Genomic DNA, 24977 nt, shown 5'->3' with positions numbered 1-24977 from the left:
CTCAATTCCAGAATAATAAACGATCCAATCAAAAAATGGGCCAAAAAAACTAAACTGACACTTCTCCAAAGAAGACATACAAATGGCTAACAAACAAATGAAAAGATGCTAACATCACTCAATATCAGAAAAATGCAAATCAAAACCACAATGAGGTACCATTTCACACCAATCAGAATGGCTGCTATCCAAAAGTCTACAAGCAATAAATCCTGGAGAGGGTGTGGAGAAAAGGGAACCCTCTTGCACTGTTGGTGGGAATGCAAACTAGTACAGCCACTATGGAGAACAGTGTGGAGATTCCTTAAAAAACTGGAAATAGAACAACCATATGATCCAGTAATCCCACTTCTGGGCATACATACCAAGGAAACCAGAATTGAAAGAGACACGTGTACCCCAGTGTTCATCGCAGCACTGTTTATAATAGCCAGGACATGGAAGCAACCTGGATGTCCATCTGCAGATGAATGGATAAGAAAGCTGTGGTACATATACACAATGGAATATTACTCAGCCATTAAAAAAATACATTTGAATCAGTTCTAATGAGGTGGGTGAAACTGGAGCCTATTATACAGAATGAAGTAAGCCAGAAAAAAAACACCAATACAATATGCTAAAGCATATATATGGAATTTAGAAAGATGATAACGATAACCCCGTACACGAGACAGCAAAAGAGACTCAGATGAATAGAACAGTCTTTTGGACTCTGTGGGAGAGGGCGAGGGTGGGATGATTTGGGAGAATGGCATTGAAACATGTATATTATCATATGTGAAATGAATCGCCAGTCCAGGTTCGATGCATGATACAGGATGCTCGGGACTGATGTACTGGTATGAACCAGAGGGATGGGATGGGGAGGGAGGTGGGAGGGGGGTTCAAGATGGGAACACATGTACACCCGGGGCAGATTCATGTCAATGTATGGCAAAACCAATACAATAATGTAAAGTAATTAGCCTCCAATTAAAATAAATAAATTTAAAAAATAAAAAAGTTTAAAAAAAGAAATTTGCAATACCATGTATAGAACAGTTAATGGGAACTTGCTGTATGACTCAGGGAACTCAAACAGGCTCTCTGCGACAAGCTGAAGGGTGGGGAGGTCCGGGAGCAAGGAGACATGGATGTCCCTATGGCTGATTCTTGTTGATGTATGGCAGAAAACCACAAGATTCTGTAAAGAAACTATCCTTCAATTAAAAAATTAAAACAAAAAACTGAATGAAAAGTACAGAAATAAACCGATTAAAAAAAAATACAAAGTAGTGACCAAAATTTCCCAAATCTGGGGAAAGAAGTGAAGTTTAAGATTCATGAAGCCCAAAGAATTCAATAATATAAATATAAAGATATCTTTACTGAGACACATTCTAAAATTTAAAATATTTAAAATAATTTTGTAAACACTTAAGCTGAATCAATATTACCACTGTCCAAGTAAAAGATGTAGCTAATTCACTGACTATAAAACTACCCGTAATGTCAGATCATTTAAATTATTATATGGAATAAGATTACATTAATGAATGTTTTCTAAATATCTTTGCATCAAAGTATCATCATAATTTTTATTATTTAACAAGTGAAAATTGTTTTATAGTTTAATGTGTTTTCAAACAGAATGGAAATAATTTAAAATATGTAATATTTAAAATCAATGAATGATAACCCTGATGTGTGTAATACACAACACATTTCTGCTTATATATGGAACAAATTTAATTTATTAATTTTGATGAATATATTAAAAACTTAAAATAAGTTAATATATGCAAACATATTATCATCCAATTATGAACTAAATATATATACAATATATGATTTTAAAAAATGATATTGGAAGAATATAAATATATATATTTATGTCTCCACTGGTTAGACTTTTAACCCACTTGTGAAAATATCTAAAGAAGTTAAAAAAGCTTCTTCCCAGACTTGGCATATGGCCATCCTGATCTTGTTAGCCTCATTCTCAGTGGAAATTTCTAACTGAATGCCAAAAAAAAAAAAAAAAGCCTTCAACTGATCTCTGGGTAAAGAATTCTTAGAACCATTGATGTTCCTGAGTTTCCATGAGATATTTAAAGTGTCAGCTGTAGAGAAGAAAGTTAACCTGTACATTTGTCTGGACAATTTTCAAAGAAGCTTACTGCACTGTTGGCAGTTAATCAAGCCAATGACTCTATGAAAATACAGAGATCATAGAAGGTACTAGTACAAATTGTATTTTGACTCTTTATTCATTGGAGAAGATGAAAGACTCTTCAAAAAGTGCTTAAGAGAAATTTAGTCATAATTAAGATCTTTTGTTTATAATAAAAAATAAATACATCCAGGCATCTCATCAGCCAGGAAACCCTTAAAAGTAAATTTTATTGGAGTGAAAGTAAATTTTATTGGAGTGACAGTAAATTTTATTGGAGTGAAGTTTGCTTAAACAAGTGATATAATCTATAATTAAATAGATCCTCCCCCTGGAGGAAATGGCAACCCACTCCAGTACTCTTGCCTGGAAAATCCCATGGATGGAGCATCCTGGTAGGCTACAGTCCATGGGGTCACAAAGAGTTGGATACGACTGAGTGACTTCACTTTCTTTTCTTTCTTTCTAAATATATATATATATATAAGAGACTCAAAACACTTATTCACAGCCATGTTACAAAGCTGTCATTCTAGGTAAATAATGGAAACATGATTTTTTTTTTTTTTTTTGATAACAGAAAGGCAAGTTAAGTTGGGGAGATCCAGACTTTTAGAATATTTCAAAGATCTTAAGAGGAAAGTGAAAGTGTTAGTCGTTCAGTCATATCCGACTCTTTGATACCCCATGGACAGTAGCCCACCAGAGTCCTCTGTACAGGGAATTTTCCAGGTGAGAATACTGAAGTGGGTAACTATTCATCTCTCTAGGCGATCTTCCTGACCCAGGGATCAATCCAGTCTCCTGTATTTCAGGCATATGCTTTACATCTGAGCCACCAGGGAAGCTCAAGAAAGGTGACATGTATTTCTGTGAAAACTGGTGAAGAGGATCTTGTGGTTTAGACAATTTTAAAACTGTAATCATATTTCTTATAGCACTTTCAGCAAAGCCAATTCAAAAACTTCTTGGGTGAATCTCCACTCTTGCTGCACCTCTGTAAAGATTCACACTAGTTTTATTTTGTAATCAAGAATGATTTTTGAGATTAGTTTTGATCAAAAGTGAGTATAGGGTATTAAAATCTGTGCTTCAGTGGGAAATTCTGCATTGTCTAGATTCTAGAGGACACTCTTCCAAAGTTTTTTTTTTTTTTTAATTCTAACACTAGATTACTATGTCTTGAATATTTCACTTCGTATCTTCATGATTCGGTTTTTTACTTTTTAATAATAAAACTATAGATTTAAAAATTGTATTTTCTATAAAATGTATGGATCACTAAAATGAGGTATCTTTAGTATTTTATTTTCATCTCTAAATATAAACATGGTGAAAAGGTCTGCAGTGAAATGGATACATAGTGACATGAAAAAATGGTCAGATGCAATTCATTTTGAAATACAGGCATGTTTGTATATGATTTTAGTAATCATATGGGCTTCCCTGGTGGCTCAGATGGTAAAGAATCCACCTGCAATGTGGGAGACCTGGGTCTGATCCCAGGTTGAGTAGATTCCCTGGAGGAGGGCATAGCTAACACTCCAATATTCTTGCCTGGAGAATCCTGTGGACAGACGAACCTGGCAGGCTGCAGTCCATGGGGTCACAGAGAGGTTAGACATGACTGAATGACTGAGTGACTAAGCACAGCACAGCAAGTTCAAGTTAGTCATCATATAGAATATGTGTATCTGCAATCTCAGTTGAACAGCCAATAATGTGATTGTTCCTTTTTAAGTGTATTCTAGATGGGGACAATTTTGTACTGGGGCTAAAACATGAATTGGATTTTTTTTTTGAGATTTTAAAAGAACATTTTTGTAATATAATGTGTGTGCTTGTCATGAGGGTGAGTGAAAATATGTTAAAACCTTTATATGATTAAATAAAATATGCTAAAATGAATAAACAAAATATTGAAGTAACTTTATATGTGCTCTAAGAGACAGTCTTAAAACACATTCATTCTTGACCTTCTACCAGTGTGTAAAATTTGTTTTAATGACTTCTTTCCTTTTTATTATTTCTTATTTTCAGTTATTTTTTGTTTGTGTGTGTGCTTGTGAACAAAGAGAGACCCACACTTATTTTAGATTCATAAACTCCAAGTATTTAATATTTGAGGTACACGATAGGAAAGATAGAAAGTGCCTTTAGATGATTAGATAGATAGATAGGCATGGGAAACCAGCTGCAAATATGTTTTTTAATGTAAACACTTCAAATCTTTGAATCTCATTTTATCATCTATAAAACATCAATGGTGATTTCAAGCTCAAGTTATCAAATTATCATGGTCAAGATTAAACACAATTTAATCCTGGAACATATTGTGACACATTTCATGTGCCATCCTATGAAATTCATCAATAAAAGTTTGCACTTTTTACCTTCTCTTTTATGTAAGTCACTGTCCAGATTTAAGGCTTAATTTTTCCCCACAAAAACAAGTCAGAATTATATTCTGTTTTTTCCTCTATTATACACTGTTATACCCTTTGCTTGGATTGCAATGCTTTCAAAGAAATTTTAAAAATCAGAGATTGAAAATATTTGGTAAATTGAATGAATTATTTATTGTTCCTCCAGTAGATAAAAACAAAATTAAAGGGAAAAATTGACTAGTTAGAATTGTTTTTACCTAAGAAAAAAACATTTGGCCCTTATTGTTATTATTATTTACCTTTAGACTTTGATAATATTAATGACCTCATGAAAAATTTTCAAAGAAAACCCTATAAAAATACATGATGTTGTAGTGATCATAATTTAATTGATAATTTTAAATATTACATTTTTGCTGTCAAGTATTTAATTAATTAAATCGCTAATGTATATTTTATATTTTGGTATAGTCTAACTTGCTATATCCTGATGAATCCAAACTATATTTAGGAAAAAATTTTGCTCTACTGCATTTTCTTTGAAAGTTTTCCTAGGCCATATATGATTGGGAGATCAATTTCTCTGCATGCTTTAAGGACTCTGATGTAGCTTTTGTACAACATAGAGTTCCAAATATGAAATAATTTTAGTTACATTAAATTGTATTTTTGACTGTTTATTAGCATCTAGGAGAATTTCCTTTCGTTTGAAGACTGAATAAAATTATATTTATGTAATATATATACATATATAATGTATATATGCATCTATGTATATAAATATGCATGTGTATACATATATATTTACATATAAATACATGTATAAATATTTGAATATATGTGTGTATGTAGGTGTGGACATTTGTGTTGCTTACACCTCTTAGCTTTTCAGAACAAGCTTTTAAACACAAGGGTGTACAAATACTTGTTCTATACTTTGCTTTCAGTTATTTTGGAGGTATCCTCAGAAGTGCAATAACTGGATCAAGTGGTAATTCTGTTTACTATGTTGAAAAATTATGGTAGGATTTTCTACAGTCGTTATACCATTTTGCATTCTCACCAGGATTGATTGCAGTGTTCTAATTTCTTCAAAGCTTTATCACTACTTGTTTTTATTTTCTTTTTTTTAAAAAAATAGAAGCTATTACTTAAGGGTGAGATGTGGTATCTCCTTGTAGTTTTAACTTGAATTTCCCTAATAATTAGTGATGTGGAGGTTATTTTTCTGTGTTTATTGGCCATTTGTATAAATATTTACAAATAAATATTTATTCAAGTGTTTTCCCCAATATAAAATTTTTTCTGTTGTCTTTTAGTTTGTATTGTCCTTCATATATTTGTTATATAAATTTATTGCCTGATACATGTTTTGCAAATATTTTTTCCAGTTGGTGAGTTGATTATTCCCTCCATTTTTCAATGCCCCGAAGTTTTTTTTTTTTTCAAATAATGTCCAATTTATTTAATATTGTTATTCATGCACATGTTTTTATTGTTATGTCTAAGAAAACACGGATTCAATGGCATGAAACTTTTCCTATATGGTTTCAACTAAGAGTTTATACTTTTAGTTCTACATTTAGATCTTTGATCCATCTTAGTTAATTCTTACAAATGGTGTAAGACAAAGACCCAAATTTATTGATTGCATATTAATATTACATGTCCCCAGCAATATTTGATGGAATGGCAACCCAATGAAATGGCTATGAGACCCTTGTACAATTCACTGACATAATGTGAAGTTCTTTTTTTCCCAATATTTCTATGTTATTTTGTTGGTTTAAATCTGTCTTTATGCTAGTACTACACTATTTTTATTACTGTAGCTTTGTAATAGGTTTTGAATTAGAGACATTGTGTTCTTTGATTCCTTTATAAGATTTTTTTCCATTATCTTAAGTCCTTGAGCGTTCATTAGAATTTTAGGATGTATTTTTATTTCTACTTAAAAACTATCGTTTGAGTTATGACAGACATTTCTTTGCATCTGTAGTTTGCTTGTAGTAGTACTGTCATCTTAACTATAGTCAGTTTCCCAACACATAAGCATAGAATGCTTTTCATTTTATTTGTCTTTTCAATTTCTTTTGCCACTTTTGGTGCTTTTCAATGAACTCATTTTTTACCTCTTTTGTTAAATCTATTTTTAGGACATTTCTTCTTTTTTCAAATTCTGCAAATATAGTTGTTTTCTTGAATACCTCTTGGTATTATATACTGTTTAGTGTATAGAAATATCCTGCAACCATGGGGAATTTCTTCATCAGTTATAACAGATTTTTTGGTGAACTTTTTAGTTTTATACATATAAGCTTATGTAATGCTCTGTAAATTGGAAATGTCAAAGTGGACATCTTTGCCCTTTAACTTCTTAAAGGAAAATTTTTTTGTCTTTCACCATAGAATAAAATCTTAGTTTTGTGTTCAATTTTAATCATGCCATCAATTTTCTATCAAGTGAAAATAAATTCAAGTAAAGCAAGAACATGATCTTAAGCATCTACAGGACAAAAAATGGTTTCATGATCCAACCTGATGTCCAGGAAAAATACTTTATATTATTTTGATACTTTTCCCTCATTATTCATATTTTTTCACCAATATGCTTATCTTCTAGTGCTTAATTATTAATATTAAATACTATCTCTTGGTTCTTTGCTGTGAACATTGTGGATGGAGACCTTCCCTCCTCCACAGACAACAACATTCAGTGATTTTCTATTTTCCCATCATTTCAGCATAGTTATATCCCAGTTTGTGTCTGGATGGCAAGGTTTACTATTTCACCATCATATAGTATATGCTAAATATAAAAAATACACACTATTTTTAAACCTAAGAATACACAGAAGAACTGTACAAAAAAGATCTTCATGACCAAGATAATCACGGTAACGTGATCACCTACCTAGAGCCAGACATCTTGGAATGTGAAGTCAAGTGGGCCTTACAAAGCATCACTACGAACAAAGCTAGTGGAGGTGATAGAATTCCAATTGAGCTATTTCAAATCTTGAAAGATGATGCTGTGAAAGTGCTTCACTCAATATGCCAGCAAATTTGGAAAACTCAGCAGGGGCCACAGGGCTGGAAAAGGTCAGTTTTCATTCCAATCCCAAAGAATGCTCAAACTACCGCACAATTGCACTCATCTCACACGCTAGTAAAGTCATGCTCAAAATTCTCCAAGCCAGGCTTCAGCAATATGTGAACCGTGAACTTCCAGATGTTCAAGCAGGTTTTAGAAAAGGCAGAGGCACCAGAGATCAAATTGCCAACATCCACTGGATCATGGAGAAAGCAAGAGAGTTCCAGAAAAACATCTATTTCTGCTTCATTGACTATGCCAAAGCCTTTGACTGTATGGATCACAATAAACTGTGGAAAATTCTGAAAGAGATGGGAATACCAGACCACCTGACCTGCCTCTTGAGAAACCTATATGCAGGTCAGGAAGCAACAGTTAGAACTGGACATGGAACAACAGACTGGTTCCAAATAGGAAAAGGAGTACATCAAGGTTGTATATTGTCACCTTGCTTATTTAACTTATATGCAGAGTACATCATGAGGAACGCTGGGCTGGAAGAAGCACAAACTGGAATCAAGATGTCTGGGAGAAATATCAATAACCTCAGATATGCAGATGACACCACCCTTATGGCAGAAAGTGAAGAGGAACTCAAACGCCTCTTGATGAAAGTGAAAGAGGAGAGTGAAAAGGTTGGCTTGAAGCTCAATATTCAAAAAACAGAGATCGTGGCATCTAGTCCCATCATTTCATGGGAAATAGATGGGGAAACAGTGGAAACCATGACAGACTTTATTTTGGGGGGCTCCAAAATCACTGCAGATGCTGATTGCAGCCAGGAAATTAAAAGACGCTTACTCCTTGGAGGGAAGGTTATAACCAATCTGGATAGTTATTAAAAAGCAGAGACATTACGTTGCCAACAGAGGTCTGTCTAGTCAAGGCTATGGTTCTTCCAGTGGTCATGTATGGATGTGAGAGTTGGACTGTGAAGAAAGCTGATCGCCGAAGAATTGATGCTTTTGAACTGTGGTGCTGGAGAAGACTCTTGAGAGTCCCTTATACTGCAAAGAGATCCAACCAGTCCATTCTAAAGGAGATCAGTCCTGGATGTTCATTGGAGGGACTGATGCTGAAGCTGAAACTGCAATACTTTGGCCACCTCATGCCACGAGTTGACTCACTGGAAAAGACTCTGATTCCGGGAAAGGTTGGGGGCGGGAGGAGAAGGGGACGACAGAGAATGAGATGGCTGGATGGCATCACCGACTCGATGGACATGAGTTTGAGTGAACTCTGGGAGTTGGTGATGGACAGGGAGGCCTGACGTGCTGTGATTCATGGGGTCACAAAGAGTCGGACATGATTGAGCAACTGAACTGAACTGAAGAATATTTTAGTTGGTATTGCTATAAAATAGTTTTTCTTATTAGCAGTATTTTCTTTAAGACACTTTTAAAATTTATTTTAAAAAATTTTTTAGAGTATAGTTGATTTACAATATTGTATTTCTACTGTAGAGCATGGTAAATCAGCTATACATGTACATAGTTTTTGTTCAGTAGCTGAGCTGTGTCCAACTCTTTGTGAAGGCCTGTAGTATGCCAAGCATCCCTGTCTTTCACTATCTTCCAGAATTTGCTCTAATTTATTCCATTGAGTCAATGATGCCATCCAACCACCTTATTCTTAGTTGTCCCCTTCTCCTCCTGCCCTCAATCTTTCCCAGCAGTAGGGTCTTTGCCAGTGAATTGGTTATTTGCGTCAGGTGGCCAACATATTGGAGCTTCAGCATCAGTCCCTCCAATGAATAAGAAGGGTTGATTTTTCCAGTACCACATTTCAAAAAATGAATTCTTCCACGTTCAGCCTTCTTTATGGTCCAATTCTCACGTCAATACATAACTACTGTGAAAACTATAGCTTTGACTATATGGACCTTTGTTGACAAAGTGATGTATCTGCTTTTTAATATGTCTAAGTTTGTCATAGTTTTTCTTCCAAGGAGCAATTTCTTTTAATTTCATGGATGCAATTCATTGGAAGGACTGATGCTAAAGCTGAAACTCCAATACTTTGGCCACCTCAATGCAATGAGTTGAATCACTGGAAAAGACTCTGATGCTGGGATGGATTGGGGGCGGGAGGAGACGGGAACAACAGAGAATGAGATGGCTGGATGGCATCACCGACTCGATGGACATGAGTTTGAGTGAACTCTGGGAATTGGTGATGGACAGGGAGGCCTGGCGTGCTGTGATTCATGGGGTCACAAGGAGTCGGACACGACTGAGCAACTGAACTGAACTGAACTGAACTGAATCACCGTTCACAGTGATTTTGGATTCTAAGAAAATAAAGTTTGTCGCTGTTTCCATTTTTTTCCCATCTGTTTGCCATGAAGTGTTGGACAGGATGTCATGATCTTAGCTTTTTGAATATTGAGCTTAATATCCATTCTTTTTTAGATTATTTTTCCATATAGTTCTTTATAGAGTATTGAATAGAGGCACTTTTGGACCACACATTATAGAAATATTGAAAATTGTCCAAAAATATTTTCAAAAGACATTTAGAATTTTCATGGAAGCAATTCCAATAAAATAGTTCACATTTATTTTTAAGTATTATGTTTATACTTTTTGAATATTGTGCTGCATATGTATCAATTCCGATAAAAATAGGTTTTTTGGTATTATTAATGGTATTATTATTTTGTTATATATATATTTCTATGAATTCCAATAAGCATGCATTTCTTCCCTTATATTAATTCTTTAAGCCTTCTATCAATTCAAGTAACAGTATTAAAGTAATTTTCTTGCAGTTTTTTCAATTCTTTAAATTATTTTCATTTTGTCTATACCATTTTATTAAATCTTCTATCAATTATTATTTTACAATTTGCAAGACACTTTATTACCAGACACTTTCTTTTACATATCTAATGAAATTTTTGTAGTGGAATGAAAATATGTCATATATGTTTGAGATGCAAGCCCTTTTTAAAAGAAAACATTTTCACTTCTACATTTTTCCAACCATTTTACCTCATTGTATGTTGCTTATGGGCCTTCCCTGGTGGATCAGTGATAAAGAATTTCCCTGCCAATGAAACAGACGTGGGTTCCATTACTGGGTGGGGAAGATCCCCTGGAGAAGGAAATGGCAACCCACTCCAGTATTCTTGCCTGGGAAATCACATGGACAGAGGAACCTGGTGGGCTACAGTTCATGGGGTCACAAAGTGTCAGACACGATTTACAACTAACAACAGAAGCTTATTGTTTATGTGAGTGTGAATATGCATGTCTATTTGTGTATATGTATGTGCAGTTGTATCTGTCTTCATCTTTCATATAAAAACTTCCGTAAAATCTGGTAACATTTGGCTCTTAAACTATTTTATGACTAGGAAGGAAGGAAGTGAAGTTGCTCAGTTGTGCCCGAATCTTTGCAACCCCATGGACTGTAGCCTACCAGGCTTCTCTGTCCATGGGATTTTCCAGGCAAGAATACTTGAGTGGGTCGCCATTTCCTTCTCCAGAGGAATCTTCTGGACCCAGGGATCGAACCTGGGTCTCCCGCTTTGTTAGCAGGTGCTTTTACCGTCTGAGCCACCAGGGAAGTCACCACTAGATCATTACATAATCTGTGAAAATTTTCCACTTACGATGTCTCTGGAGAATTCTTTCTATCTCCATGAAAAGATTCCTTTTTCTTTTTTTTCCATTTAAGTGACAGCATTCATTACTCTGTGCAATCCCTTCAAAGGTCCTAAATTATTTCATACTTTATTGTGCCTTGCACTCATCTGCTTTCTTTTAATTTATAACATATCTATATTTTGTAATCATTTAATAGGGAGATATTTTAACTATATGTGATTAAGTTTGCATACTAATCGATAATTGGAAAGTTTTAGATATAAGAAAATAGAAAGTAAAATTTGAAAGAGTAAGCCAAAGTGAAATTGAACACTGTTTCTCTAACACAAAAAAAGTCATAAAACACATGCCATTTGGGACAGTTTCAGCAGACTCTTGAAAGCTATAAGGAGTATGATGCATCAATTTTCAGGCATTGATTTTGTTAATACATTAACCACGGCATTCAGAAACATATTTCTTCTAAGGAAACAGAAGAAACGATCCTTTAATGTTACATGACATATGGATTCATTCTAGATTTCACAAAAGATAATTCAGCTAATGCTACCTGCTGCTGCTGCTGCTGCTGCTAAGTCGCTTCAGTCGTGTCCGACTTTGTGCGATCCCATAGATGGCAGCCCACCAGGCTTCCCCGTTCCTGGGATTCTCCAGACAAGAGCACTGGAGTGGGTTGCCATTTCCTTCTCCAATTCATGAAAGGGAAAAGGGAAAGTGAAGTTGCTCAGTCGTGTCCGACTCTTCACGACCCCATGGACTGCAGCCTACTAGACTCCTCTGTCCATGGGATTTTCCAGGCAAGAGTTCTAGAGTAGATCGCCAGTGCCTTCTCCAATGCTACCTGAGGTAATGTGAAAAAAAATTCCTTGTCATAATATTTACTAATAATGGAATTCTATAGTGCATGAACTTACATTAATTTCCTATACATATACTTTAAAAATGACATCATTTTTAATGTTAGTTTAGTTTGTGTAGGTCAGTCAAACATATTTATCCCAATGATGTTGTAATATATATATATTTTAATTACTTAATAGAAAACACTCTGGAACATTTGGAAAACATTTTGGTCAAAAATATTTGCATTTTCAAATTTTAATTCTGTTTTAAAAATTAAGGTTTTGTTTTTGTAAAATTAATAGATCAGTTCATTTTTAAGAACTGTAACATTTTAAGTAATACAGAGTCCCATTAAAATAATAACAAAAATATCTTATAATTTTAAACTTAACTCATTTGCTTTTGTGTCTTCCTTTAGGAAAAATAATATGAATGACCAATGGAATATTATAATCAAACATCAACTGATTTCATCTTATTGGGGCTGTTCCCCTCATCAAGATTTGGCATATTTCTTTTCATTCTTATTTTTCTCATTTTCCTAATCGCTCTGTTTGGCAACCTGTTTATGATCCTTCTCATCTTTCTAGACACCCATCTTCACACACCCATGTATTTCCTTCTTAGTCAGCTCTCATTCATTGACCTAAATTACATCTCCACCATTGTTCCCAAAATGGCCTACGATTTTCTCTTTGCAGACAAGTCTATCTCCTTCATTGGATGTGGGGTTCAGAGCTTTTTCTTCTTGACTTTAGGAGGTGCAGAAACATTGCTCTTGACATTTATGGCTTATGATCGTTATGTAGCCATTTGCTTCCCTCTTCACTATCCCATCAAAATCAGCAGAAAGGTCTGTATGTTGATGATAACAGGATCTTGGATAATGGGCTCTATTAATTCCTGTGCCCATACTACATATGCCTTTCGTATCCCTTATTGCAAATCCAGGGTCATCAATCATTTCTTCTGTGATGTCCCAGCCATGTTGACGCTGGCCTGCATGGACACCTGGATCTATGAGTATACCGTGTTCATGAGTACCATCTTCTTCCTTTTATTGCCTTTCATTGGTATTGCATGTTCCTATGGTCGTGTTCTCTTTGCTGTTTATTACATGCACTCAACCAAAGGGAGGAAGAAAGCTTATTCGACCTGCAGCACCCACCTTACTGTGGTGACTTTCTACTATATGCCCTTTGCTTACACTTATCTCCGCCCAAGATCTTTTCGTACTCCAACTGAGGACAAGGCTCTGGCTGTCTTCTACACCATCTTGACCCCAATGCTCAACCCAGTTATCTATAGCCTGAGAAACAAAGAGGTGATTGGAGCACTGAGAAGATTAATTCATAGATTCTGCTCTGTGAAATTGTCAACAAATATTTTGGCATGAGATCAATATACAGAAATGTAAATTACTTTATCATTATGTTCAAGGACTATTTTTAATCTTTATAAGAAGAAAATTATGTCTGGACAAATTTATAATACATATTTGTACATATGCATATGTGTTATACATATATATGTAATTTCAAGTGTCCTTTTTTCTTCATTTTTTCCCCATTGATTTCAAATGCATTTATTTTTTGCTGACATATTGTTAACCAAATGGTTCTTTGTCATATGGTAATAAAAATGAAAGCTGTTTAACTGGTCATTCAGTATTACAATTCCATTGTTTCCAAATATTTTCCCAATATGCATAAATCATAAATGTAAATGTTTCCTGGATATCAAGATCAAATTAAAATAAGAATTATTTCTGTTATTTTCATAACAGACATAATTTATCAGTAACAATTACTCTTTTTTTCAATTTAGGGAAACATGGTTGAAGTGGCTTCCCAGGTGGCACTAGTGTTAAAGAACCCGTCTGACAATGCAGATTAGATTTAAGAGATGTGGTTTAGGTGCCAGGGTATGGAAGATACCCTGGAGGAGGGCATGGCAACACACTCCAGTATTCTTGTCTGGAGAATCCCATAGATAAAGGAGCCTGGTAGGCTACAGCATATGGGGTCGCACAGAGTTGGACACTACTGAAGCAACTTTCACTGAGAATTCAAGTTCTTATCAGTTCAGCTCAGTTGCACAGTCGTGTCTGACTGTTTGTGACCCCATGAATCACAGCACACCAGGCCTCCTTGTGCATCACCAACTCCCGGAATTCACTCAAACTCATGTCCATCGAGTCAGTGATGCCATGCAGCCATCTCATTCTCTGTCGTCCCCTTCTCCTCCCGCCCCCAATCTCTCCCAACATCAGAGTCTTTTCCAGTGAGTCAACTCTTCGCATGAAGTGGCCAAAGTATCAGAGTTTCAGCTTTAGCATCAGTCCTTCCAACGAACATCCAGGACTGATATCCTTTAGAATGGACTGGTTGGATCTCCTTGCAGTCCAAGGGGCTCTCAAGAGTCTACTCCAACACCACAGTTCACAAGCATCAATTCTTCGGTGATCAGATTTCTTCACAGTCCAACTCTCACATCCATACACAACCACTGGAAGAACCATAGCCTTGACTAGACGGACCTCTGTTGGCAAAGTAATGTCTCTGCTTTTTAATATGTTATCTAAGTTGGTCATAACTTTCCTTCCAAGGAGTAAGCGTCTTTTAATTTCATGGCTGCAATCAGCATCCGCAGTGATTTTGGAGCCCCCAAAAATAAAGTCTGACACTGTTTCTACTGTTTCTCCATCTATTTCCCATGAAGTGATGGGACCAGATGCCATGATCTTAGTTTTCTGAATGTTGAGCTTTAAGCCAATTCTTTCTCTCTCCTCTTTCACTTTCATCAAGAGGATTTTGAGTTCCTCTTCACTTTCTGCCATAAGGGTGGTGTCATCTGCATATCTGAGGTTATTGATATTTCTCCCAGACATCTTGATTCCAGCTTGTGCTTCTTCCAGCCCAGCATTCCTCATGATGTACTCTGCATATAAGTTAAATAAGCAGGGTGACAATATACAGCTTTGACTTACTCCTTTTCCTATTTGGAACCAGTCTGTTGTTCCATGTCCAGTTCTAACTGTTGCTTCCTGACCTGCATATAGGTTTCTCAAGAGGCAGGTCAGGTGGTCTGGTATTCCCATATCTTGAAGAATTTTCCAGTTATTGTGATCCACATAGTCAAAGGCTTTGGCATAGTCAATAAAGCAGAAATGGCAAGGTCCAATAATTCAAGTTCTTATAGAACTCTGAATAAGGGATTCTAAAGTTATTATACCACTCACCAGGGGCAGATTCATGTCAATGTATGGCAAACCAATAAAATAATGTAAAGTAATTAGCCTCCAATTAAAATAAATAGATTTAAAAAATAAATAAATATAAATAAATAAATAAAGGTATTTTACCACTCTGAGTTCTAGGGATGTGACTTAATATCAGCTATATCTGAGAGTCAACAACAGAACCTAAAGATGCCAACAGAGATCAAGTAAGTTGTGAAGTTATTCATAAGATTAGTGAGTCAAGATGTAGTCTAACTAGTGGAAATTAGAAACATTAAGGACATTCCTGCAGCTATCCTTCACATTCAGGACATACCCAGTTTACTTCTAGTGGCCAGTATTTCTTACATTAGATAATACCTCTCAGATGAGATTTTATTCTCCACTCACTATATTCCATATTTCTACTTAAACGTGTTGGCAGAAGTCAACTTTTATCAACCAATTTTAGCAATTCATTCTATAGCTTAGCTTCTTTCCTTAATAGGTCCCAGTCACTACATCCAATAAAAATCTATCAGCTGAAGTGAACAGTAATCTGTCTCTACTCCCACCATGGGTCACTGCTTATTCCAGGCAAAACTCCTCTCTCCTGGGTGGTGAAAACTTCAACCATTGTTGTTGTGTCTGCATCTGCCATTATCATCAACACTACCACTGGTTCAAGTCCTAATTACAACCCAGTCACTCCCCTGGGGTACTGAATATAGATATATATGTAAACATGAGATCAGGCCAGTGACTCCATATGCATGCTGTCTGAGTCCACATGTACAAGCTCTGCTTCTGGATCAAAACTACATGATAATTCTACCACCCCATCTATAGCTCCTTTGCTCAAAGGAATTCTCAGCAGTAAAATTGCTAAGTATTTCAAGATGTTGTTACTGATCCAGGATCATTTGCATGACACTCAGACAGTCAAATACTGAAACCAGTACGTTTATAAAAAACAAAGAGTTCATCCACAAGGCAGCCAAGAGAGAGAAGGGGAGAAAATGTTTCATATTTACCTCTCCAAAATTGAGGGGCTAGAGAAAATGGTATCCTGCTCCAGTATTCTTGCATGGACAAAGGAGCCTGGCAGGCTAAAGTCCATGGGGTCCTAAAGAGTTGGATACAACTGAGCACACACACAGAGACAGATATTTATGGAATAAAGAAGTAGGGTAATTTTAGGTATGGGAGGAGGAGTTTGGGGTTAGACTAGAAAGGGAATGAAATTATGCAAACCAGAAACATGATGGTAATATCTATTCTTTTTGTTAGTTATAACTGGAAATAATCTAAGGAGGTGTGGAGTTGAACATAGATGTCCATACCAGGTTCCTTATCCATTTCAGGTGTTGAATAATAGTGGGGATCAGAAGATGTGAATCTCTTCTTGACTCTGACACACCATGGCCCACCTAAAATAGGTTACAGGTAGTCTTCTTTAGCTATCATCCACTCCTTCATCAAAGGTGAAAATAAGACTCATAGTTTTAAATTTCCAAAACCCAGCAAGAATTGTCAAAAGGTTTTGTAAGTACATAACCTCCTGAAATTAGTGAATTGATAAAAAGGCAGAAAATAAGATGAAGACAAACTTTCTGACTGAACTTGTGACCATATCTGTATTTTGGAACAAGACCATAAACGTATGCCAAGTTAGCATCTTGCAATACCTCATGTGCTGTGTTTAGCTGCTCAGTTGTGTCTGACTCTTTGTGACCCTATGGACTGTATCCAGCGAGGCTCCTCTGTCCCAGGAATTCTCCAGGCAAAATTACTGGAGCAGGTTGCCATGTCCTCCTCCAGAGGATCTTCCCAACCCAAGGATCAAACCTGGGTCTCCTGCACTGCAGGCAGATTCTTTACCACTGAGTTATCAGGGAAACCTTTCATATCTGCTCTCAAAAGAAGGCTAGATATGAGCCACTCCTTGGGTTTACCAGACTCTGAAGGATTTTCCAGTAAGCTGTTGTTATACTCTTAAATAATCAAGGGAAATAAAAATTAATGAAAAACTTTACAAAATTATGATAGACACCAGAATTACATGCTGTATTGCAAATTCCACTTGGAGCATGCAAATGAGATACTGGGAAACTGGAAGAAGCTAGATAACGGTGAAAAGTTTTACTAAGTCGACTCTCCCAGATTTTCATCTCCAGTAGCAGTAGATGAAGAAAATAGAATACTTTTTTCACCCTCTTGGTTGTTCAATACTGCCAGAAATATTTACCAGTACCTGGAAGAAAAAAAAAAAAAGGCCTTCTGAAGCCACTGTAGAAAATTTTATTATTACAGCTTAAAAACTAATAACCCTAAATCCAGAACATGGATACAAACTCTTCTGCCCAAACTGTAGTAAAAATCTTAGTCACCTAAACAGATATACTTTCCTTTTTGAAGATTAAATTTTGAAACATAAGGACACTTTACATCACTCTGTATGTTGACATATGTCTATATATACCTATGTGTGTTGTAAGTGTATGATATATTTTAACCTCTGGATAGTATTTCCAAAATTAATTTTTAAAAGAGTTATTTTAAATTGACTTGAAGAAAATTAACCACTTATATGAATTAAGGAGTTGTAAAACTCTCCCACAGAGTCCAAAAGAGTGTTCTAATAAAAATTAACTCAAATGTTTTACAAAACAAAAGCTAGCTTGTTTTTGTTTCTTCTCGGATTTTGCTCTAATTAAAAAAATATATGTATTTTTTTGGAGTTATCAACATTGAGTATAATGCAGTCATGCAGCTTTATTCTACTTGAGTTTATTAGTAAAATAAGGTCAAGTTAATCTTTGTTATCAAATCTGTCAGCAAGAAAAATAATTTGGGATGATGGCTGACTTTGTCTAATGGCCCATATTTTTTTGTGTGGGTAGTATAAGCATAATTATTGATGACAAGTAAATTAAATAGAAGAAAATAGAGCAAAAGTTTATAAACTCATATTAAAAATGATGAGTATTTATGAAATATATCTACCTAAAAATGGTTTCTAAAATAAAACAGCAGCAACAACAACAACAACAAATTCTAAACTCTTTTAGTAGCTTGAAACCTTAGAGTTCTGCTTAAATTATGCAAATTTATTAAATATGAAAACTATTTTCAAATACGATTAAATATGGAAACAGTTATTACTGAACATAAATGTATGTCTGTTCTTGACTTCAACAAAGGATAAAAAGATGGTTGAGATGATTAGTTAACATGTTTTGTGCAACACTAAAAAAAGATCATTCCATGAGAAAATATGTTTCTAAGGGTGTACAAAATACATTTACCAAATCAGAGGATATATGTAGTTAAATTTTTTAGATATAGTAATTGAAACATCCCAATGCGCAAGGAAAATAGGATGAATGCAGTTTGTAGAAAAAGGTATGAGAAATAAAAATATATTTCCTTGTTGAGGTAAAAGAAAGTGCTTTTGTCCTAGAGTGATGCTTCTTATTTCAGAATGGGAAAAAGGAAAAACAGAAGAAAGAATAAGAATGTAAAAATAAAGTTGTTGATAGTTTGTGGTAAGGGGATATTTGGAAACATGAATGAAAAATGTTGCCTGCAAATCAGTAAATAAAGACTGTTGCAGCCATCAAATTATGACATTACAGCAACCCCAGAGGGTGAGTCCTGAGGGAACTCAGGATGGAAACAAGATGCCCACCATCAAGCCATGAACCATCACAGCCAATGCCCAACGTTGCACACTGAGGATACTCGAGGTGGGAAAGCACAGCATACTGGCATCAGATAGCAAGGGTTAGTTGGTCAGATATTAAGATTCAATAAATTTAAGAAAATTGAAATCATATCAAGTATCTTTTTTTTTTCTGACCACAGGGCTGTGAGATTGGAAATCAATTACAGGAAAAATGCTACTAAAAATCCAAACACATAAAGATTAAACAACCAATGGATCACTGAAGAAATCAAAGAGGAAATTAAAAAAAAAAAAAAACTAAAGATAAATGACACAAATACATGATGACTCAAAACCTGTGGAACACACTGAAAAAGCAGTTCTAAGAAAGATGTTTCTAATAATACAATCCTACCTCAGCAACAAAAACAACAACAAAAAATTCAAATAAGCAGTCTAACCTTGTCCCTAACACAATTAGGGAAAGAAGAACAAAAAAAGCCCCAGTTGAGTTCAAGGAAAGAAATAATAAGGATCAGAGCAGAATAAATAAAATAGAGATTTAAAAAAAAATAGAAAAGATCAATGAAACTGAAAGCTGGTTCTTTGAGAAAATAAACAAAATTGATAAACCCTTAGCCAGACTCATCACGAAGGAAAAGATTCAAATTCATAAAATTATAAATAAAAGGGGAGAAACTAGAACCGACACTGAAGAAAAACAAAGGATCATACGAGACTACTTCAAGCAACTTCAAATCAATAAAATGGACAACCTGGAAGGGATTAACAAATGCTTCAGTTCAGTTCAGTTCAGTCGCTCAGTCGTGTCCGACTCTCCGCGACCCCATGAATCACAGAACACCAGGCCTCCCTGTCCATCACCAACTCCCGGAGTACACTCAAACTCATGTCCACAGAGTCGGTGATGCCATCCAGCCATCTCATTCTCCGTCGTCCCCTTCTCCTAGGGACTGATGCTAAATTTGAAACAAATGCTTAGAAAGGTATAATCTCCCAAGACTGAACCAGGAAGAAATAGATATATGAACAGACAAAGTACAGGTACTTAGATTGAAGCGGTGATTAAAACTTTCTAACACACAAAAGCGCAGGACCAGACGGATCTGTAGGCAAAATCTATCAATATTTAGAGTAAAGCTAACACCTATCATTCTCAGTGAGTGAAGGTCACTCAGTCATGTCCAACTCTTTGCGACCCCATGGACTATATAGTCCATGGAATTCTCCAGGCCAGAATACTGGAGTGGGTAGCCTTTCCCTTCTCCAGGGGAATCTTCCCAACCCAGGGATCAAACCCAGGTTTCCCGCATTGCAGGCAGATTCTTTACCAGCTGAGCCACAGGGAAAGCCTATTCTCAAAGTCTTCCAAAAATTTTAGAGGGAGGGCCACTCCCAAGCTTATTCTGTGAGGCCACTGTCACCCTGTTACTAAAACCAGACAAAGATGTCACAAAAAGTAAAAAATTACAGACCAATATCACTGATTAACATAAATACAAAAATTCCCAACAAAATACTAGGAAACAAACCCAACAATGCATTAAGAAGATCATACACCATGACCAAGTGGGATTTATCCTGGGATTGCAAATAATCTTCAATATATGCAAATCAGTCAATGTGATACACTGTATTAATAAATTAAAGAATAGAAACCATATGAGAATCTCAATAGATGCAGAAAAAGCTTTAGACAATATTCAATACCCAGTTATGATAAAAACTGTCCAGAGAGTGGGCAGAGAGGGAACCTACCTCAATACAATAAAGGACATATATGACAGACCCACAACAAACATCATTCTCAGTGGTGAAAAACTGAAAGCATTTTCTCTAAGGACAGGAACAAGACAATAATCCACTCTCATCATTTGTATTCAGTATAGTTTTGGAAGTCTTCACCACAATAATCAGAGAAGAAAAAGAAACAAAAGGAATATAATTTAGAAAAGAAGTAAAACTGTCATGGTTTGCATATCAGTTCAGTTCAGTTCAGTCGCTCAGTCGTGTCCGACTCTCTGCGACCCCATGAATCACAGCACTCCAGGCCTCCCTGTCCATCACCAACTCCCGGAGTACACTCAAACTCATGTCCACAGAGTCGGTGATACCATCCAGCCATCTCATTCTCCGTCATCCCCTTCTCCTTCCGCCCCCATCCTTTCCCAGCATCAGTCTTTTCCAGTGAGTCAAATCTTCGCATGAGGTGGCCAAAGTATTGCAGTTTCAGCTTTAGCATCAGTCCCTCCAATGAACATCCAGGACTGATCTCCTTTAGAATGGACTGGTTGGATCTCCTTGCAGTTTAACGGACTCTCAAGAGTCTCCTCCAACACCACAGTTCAAAAGCATCGATTCTTCGGCGATCAGCTTTCTTCACAGTCCAACTCTCACACCCATACATGACCACGGGAAAAACCATTGCCTTGACTAGACAGACCTTGGTTGGCAAAGTAATGTGTCTGCTTTTTAATATACTATTAAGGTTGGTCATAACTTTCCTTCCAAGGAGCAATCGTCTTTTAATTTCATGGCTGCAATCAGCATCTGCAGTGATTTTGGAGCCCAAAAAAATAAAGTCTGACACTGTTTCCACTGTTTTTCCATCTATTTCCCATGAAGTGATGGGACCAGATGCCATGATCTTTGTTTTCTGAATGTTGAGCTTCAAGCCAACCTTTTCACTCTCCTCTTTCACTTTCATCAAGAGGCTTTTGAGTTCCTCTTCACTTTCTGCCATAAGGGTAGTGTCATCTGCATATCTGAGGTTATTGATATTTCTCACAGCAATCTTGATTCCAGCTTGTGCTTCTTCCAGCCCAGAATTCCTCATGATGTACTCTGCATATAAGTTAAATAAGCAAGGTGACAATATACAACCTTGACGTACACCTTTTCCTATTTGGAACCAGTCTGTTGTTCCATGTCCAGTTCTGACTGTTGCTTCCTGACCTGCATACAGGTTTCTCATGAGGCAGGTCAGGTGGTCTGGGATTCCCATCTCTTTCAGAATGTTCCACAGTTTATTGTGATCCACACAGTCAAAGGCTTTGGCATAGTCAATGAAGCAGAAAGAGATGTTTTTCTGAAACTCTCTTGCTTTCTCCATGATCCAGCGGATGTTGGCAATTTGATCTCTGGTGCCTCTGCCTTTTCTAAAACCTGCTTGAACATCTGGGAGTTCACGGTTTACATACTGCTGAAGCCTGGCTTGGAGAATTTTGAGCATGACTTTACTAGCGTGTGAGATGAGTGCAATTGTGCGGTAGTTTGAGCATTCTTTGGCATTGCCTTTCTTTGGGATTGGAATGAAGACTGACCTCTTCCAGTCCTGTGGCCACTGCTGAGTTTTCCAAATCTGCTGGCATATTGAGTGCAGCACTTTCACAGCATCATCTTTCAAGACTTGAAATAGCTCAACTGGAATTCCATCACCTCCACTAGCTTTGTTAGTAGTGATGCTTTCTAAGGCCCACTTGACTTCACATTCCAAGATGTCTGGCTCTAGGTCAGTGATCACGTTATCGTGACTATCTTGGTCATGAAGATCTTTTTTGTACAGTTCTTCTGTGTATTCCTGCCACCTCTTCTTAATATCTTCTGCTTCTGTTAGGATCATACCATTTCTGTTAGATATTATACATAGAGAATTATAAAGATATCACCAGTAAACTACTTCTGCAAATCAGTGAATTTAGTAAAGTTGCAGGATACAAAATTAATGCACAGAAATCTCCTGCATTCCTTTACACTATCAAAAAATATCAGGAAGAGAAATTACTGAAGCAATCCCATTTACTATTGCATCAAATAGAATAAAATAAACCTGTAGGAACGAACCTACAAGGACCTTCCCTGGGGGCTCAGACAATAATCTGCCAGCAATGTGGGAGAGCCAGGTGATCCCTGAGTTGGGAAAAATCCTCTGGAGAAGGGAATGGCTACCCACTTCAGTATTCTTGCTTGGAGAATCCCATGGACAAAAGAGCCTGATGAGCTACAGCCTATGGGGTCACAAAGAATTGGACATGATTCCGAGACTAACACTTTGAACTTTGAAACTTACATGAGGAGACAAAAGACCTGTACTCTGAAAACTATAAGACAACGATTTAAAGAAATTGAAGATGACAACAGACAGAAAAATATACTGTGTACTTGGATTAAAAATATCGGTAGTATCACAATGACTTACCAGCGTGGGAATCTAGGGAGTCAATGCAATTGCTATCAAATTACCAATGGCATTTTTCATAGAACTAGAACAAAAATCTTAAAATTTTTATGGAGACCCAAAGGACTCTGAATTGCTAAAGTAATCTTGAGAAAGAAAAATGAAGCTGAAGGAATCAGATTCCCTGCCTTCAGACTATTTGTAAAGCTGCGGTAAGCAAAAGAGTATAAAACTGGCACAAAAACAAAAATATAGAAAGGCAAATCAAAACTGAAATGAGATATCACTTCACACCAGTCAAAATGGCCACCATCAAAAAAATCTACAAACTAAATACCGGAGAGAATGTGGAGAAAAGGGAACTCTCCTACACTGCTGATGGGAATGTAAATTGGTATAACTGCTATGGAGAATGGCATGGATTTCCCTTAAAAAAAAAAAAAAGCAGAGCTCATATATTATCCAGAAATCCCTCTCTTGAGCATATATAGATAGAAACACATGATTTGAAGGGATACATGCACATCAATGTTCATTGCGGCACGTTTCACGTTAGCCTAGACATGTGTCTGTGTTTTAGTCGCTCAGTCATGTCGACTCTTTGCGACCCCATGGAATGTAGTCTGGAGGCTTCTCTGTCCTTGGCATTCTCCAGGCAAGAAAACTGAAGTGAATTGCCATTCCCTTCTCCAAGAGATCTTCCCTGGGACCCAGGGATCGAACCCAGGTCTCCTGCATTGTAAGCAGATTCTTTACCTAGTGAGCTACAAGGGAAGCTCTAGCCTAGACATGGATGCAACACAAATCTCCACTGACAGATGAGTTGATAAAGCAGATGTAGTACATAAACTCAGTGCAATATTAGTAATTAAAAAGAATGAAATACTGCCATTTGTGACAACATGGATGGAGTTGGAGATATTATATTAAGTGAAGTGTTATTCTAAGTGAAATAAGTCAGATATAGACAAATATCATGCATCACTTATATGAAGAATCAGAAAAAAAATGATACAAATGAACTTATTTACAAAACAAAAACAGATTTAGAGAATAGACTTATGTTTACCAGTGGAGAAGTGTGAACCAAGGAGGAATAGATTGGAAGTTTGGGATTGACGCGTACACAGGGCTATATTTAAAATAAAATGTCTTTCCATTAAAAAAGGAAAAGAATGGAAAAAAGATCCCACAAAACATGTGATTTTGGAAATAGCAGTATATACATTATGAAACTCTCAGAATAAGCAGCCAGAGAGAAAAGGAGGAAAATACTTATTTAAAGGAAAAATGGCAAAATTCTGAGAACAAAAATGAACATACAAATGCATGAAGCCCAAATAATTCAAAATGAGTTAATTGTAAAGAAGTCTTTACTGAGACACATTAAAATAAAAGTTCAACTATTAAACATGCACCAATATTATTCCATCCAAAGTATAAAGTATAATTAATTCACTTACTGGAAACTGAAATACATAAAAATATGTAAGGTATTATCTGCTATAAAAATTGTATTGTTGAATACATTCTAAATGTTGCATCAAAGTTAGTAATACCATTTTGATTTCTTAGTTTCATAAGTGAAAGTTATTTTATATTTTAATGGGTATTTTCATCAGAAAGAAGACAATTGAAAATGTGTAGTATCTAAAATAGATTAACACCCTATATACATTTGATATTTTAAATATATTTTAATTTGGCTAACTTGTTTTTTATTAAACTAACCATATTCTCTTTAGTTTATTAAACTTTATCTGATATGGTCAAAACTGGGAAATTAATTCTTATATGCAGAA

At 35.9% G+C, this 24977-nt stretch overlaps 1 protein-coding gene across 1 annotated transcript; it reads left to right on the top strand.

Moving 5' to 3' along the window:
- Positions 1-12529: 12529 nt before the first annotated feature.
- On the top strand, positions 12530-13486 carry LOC129559050 (olfactory receptor 2L2-like). Its single transcript, XM_055430491.2, has one exon. The coding sequence runs from the start codon at positions 12530-12532 to the stop codon at positions 13484-13486; it is 957 nt and encodes a 318-aa protein (XP_055286466.2).
- Positions 13487-24977: the final 11491 nt, after the last annotated feature.

This window comes from Moschus berezovskii, chromosome 8 (assembly GCF_049115385.1).
Source record: "Moschus berezovskii isolate FMDL1 chromosome 8, NW_MosBer_1.0, whole genome shotgun sequence".
NCBI lineage: Eukaryota > Metazoa > Chordata > Mammalia > Artiodactyla > Moschidae > Moschus > Moschus berezovskii.
The sequence above is the reverse complement of the archived record's forward strand: the minus strand, read 5'-3'. Positions and strand labels throughout refer to the sequence as shown.

What these genes read in the sequence shown, in the direction of transcription:
- LOC129559050 (XM_055430491.2), top strand. Translation starts at nt 12,530, where the DNA reads ATGGAATATTATAATCAAACATCAACTGATTTCATCTTATTGGGGCTG.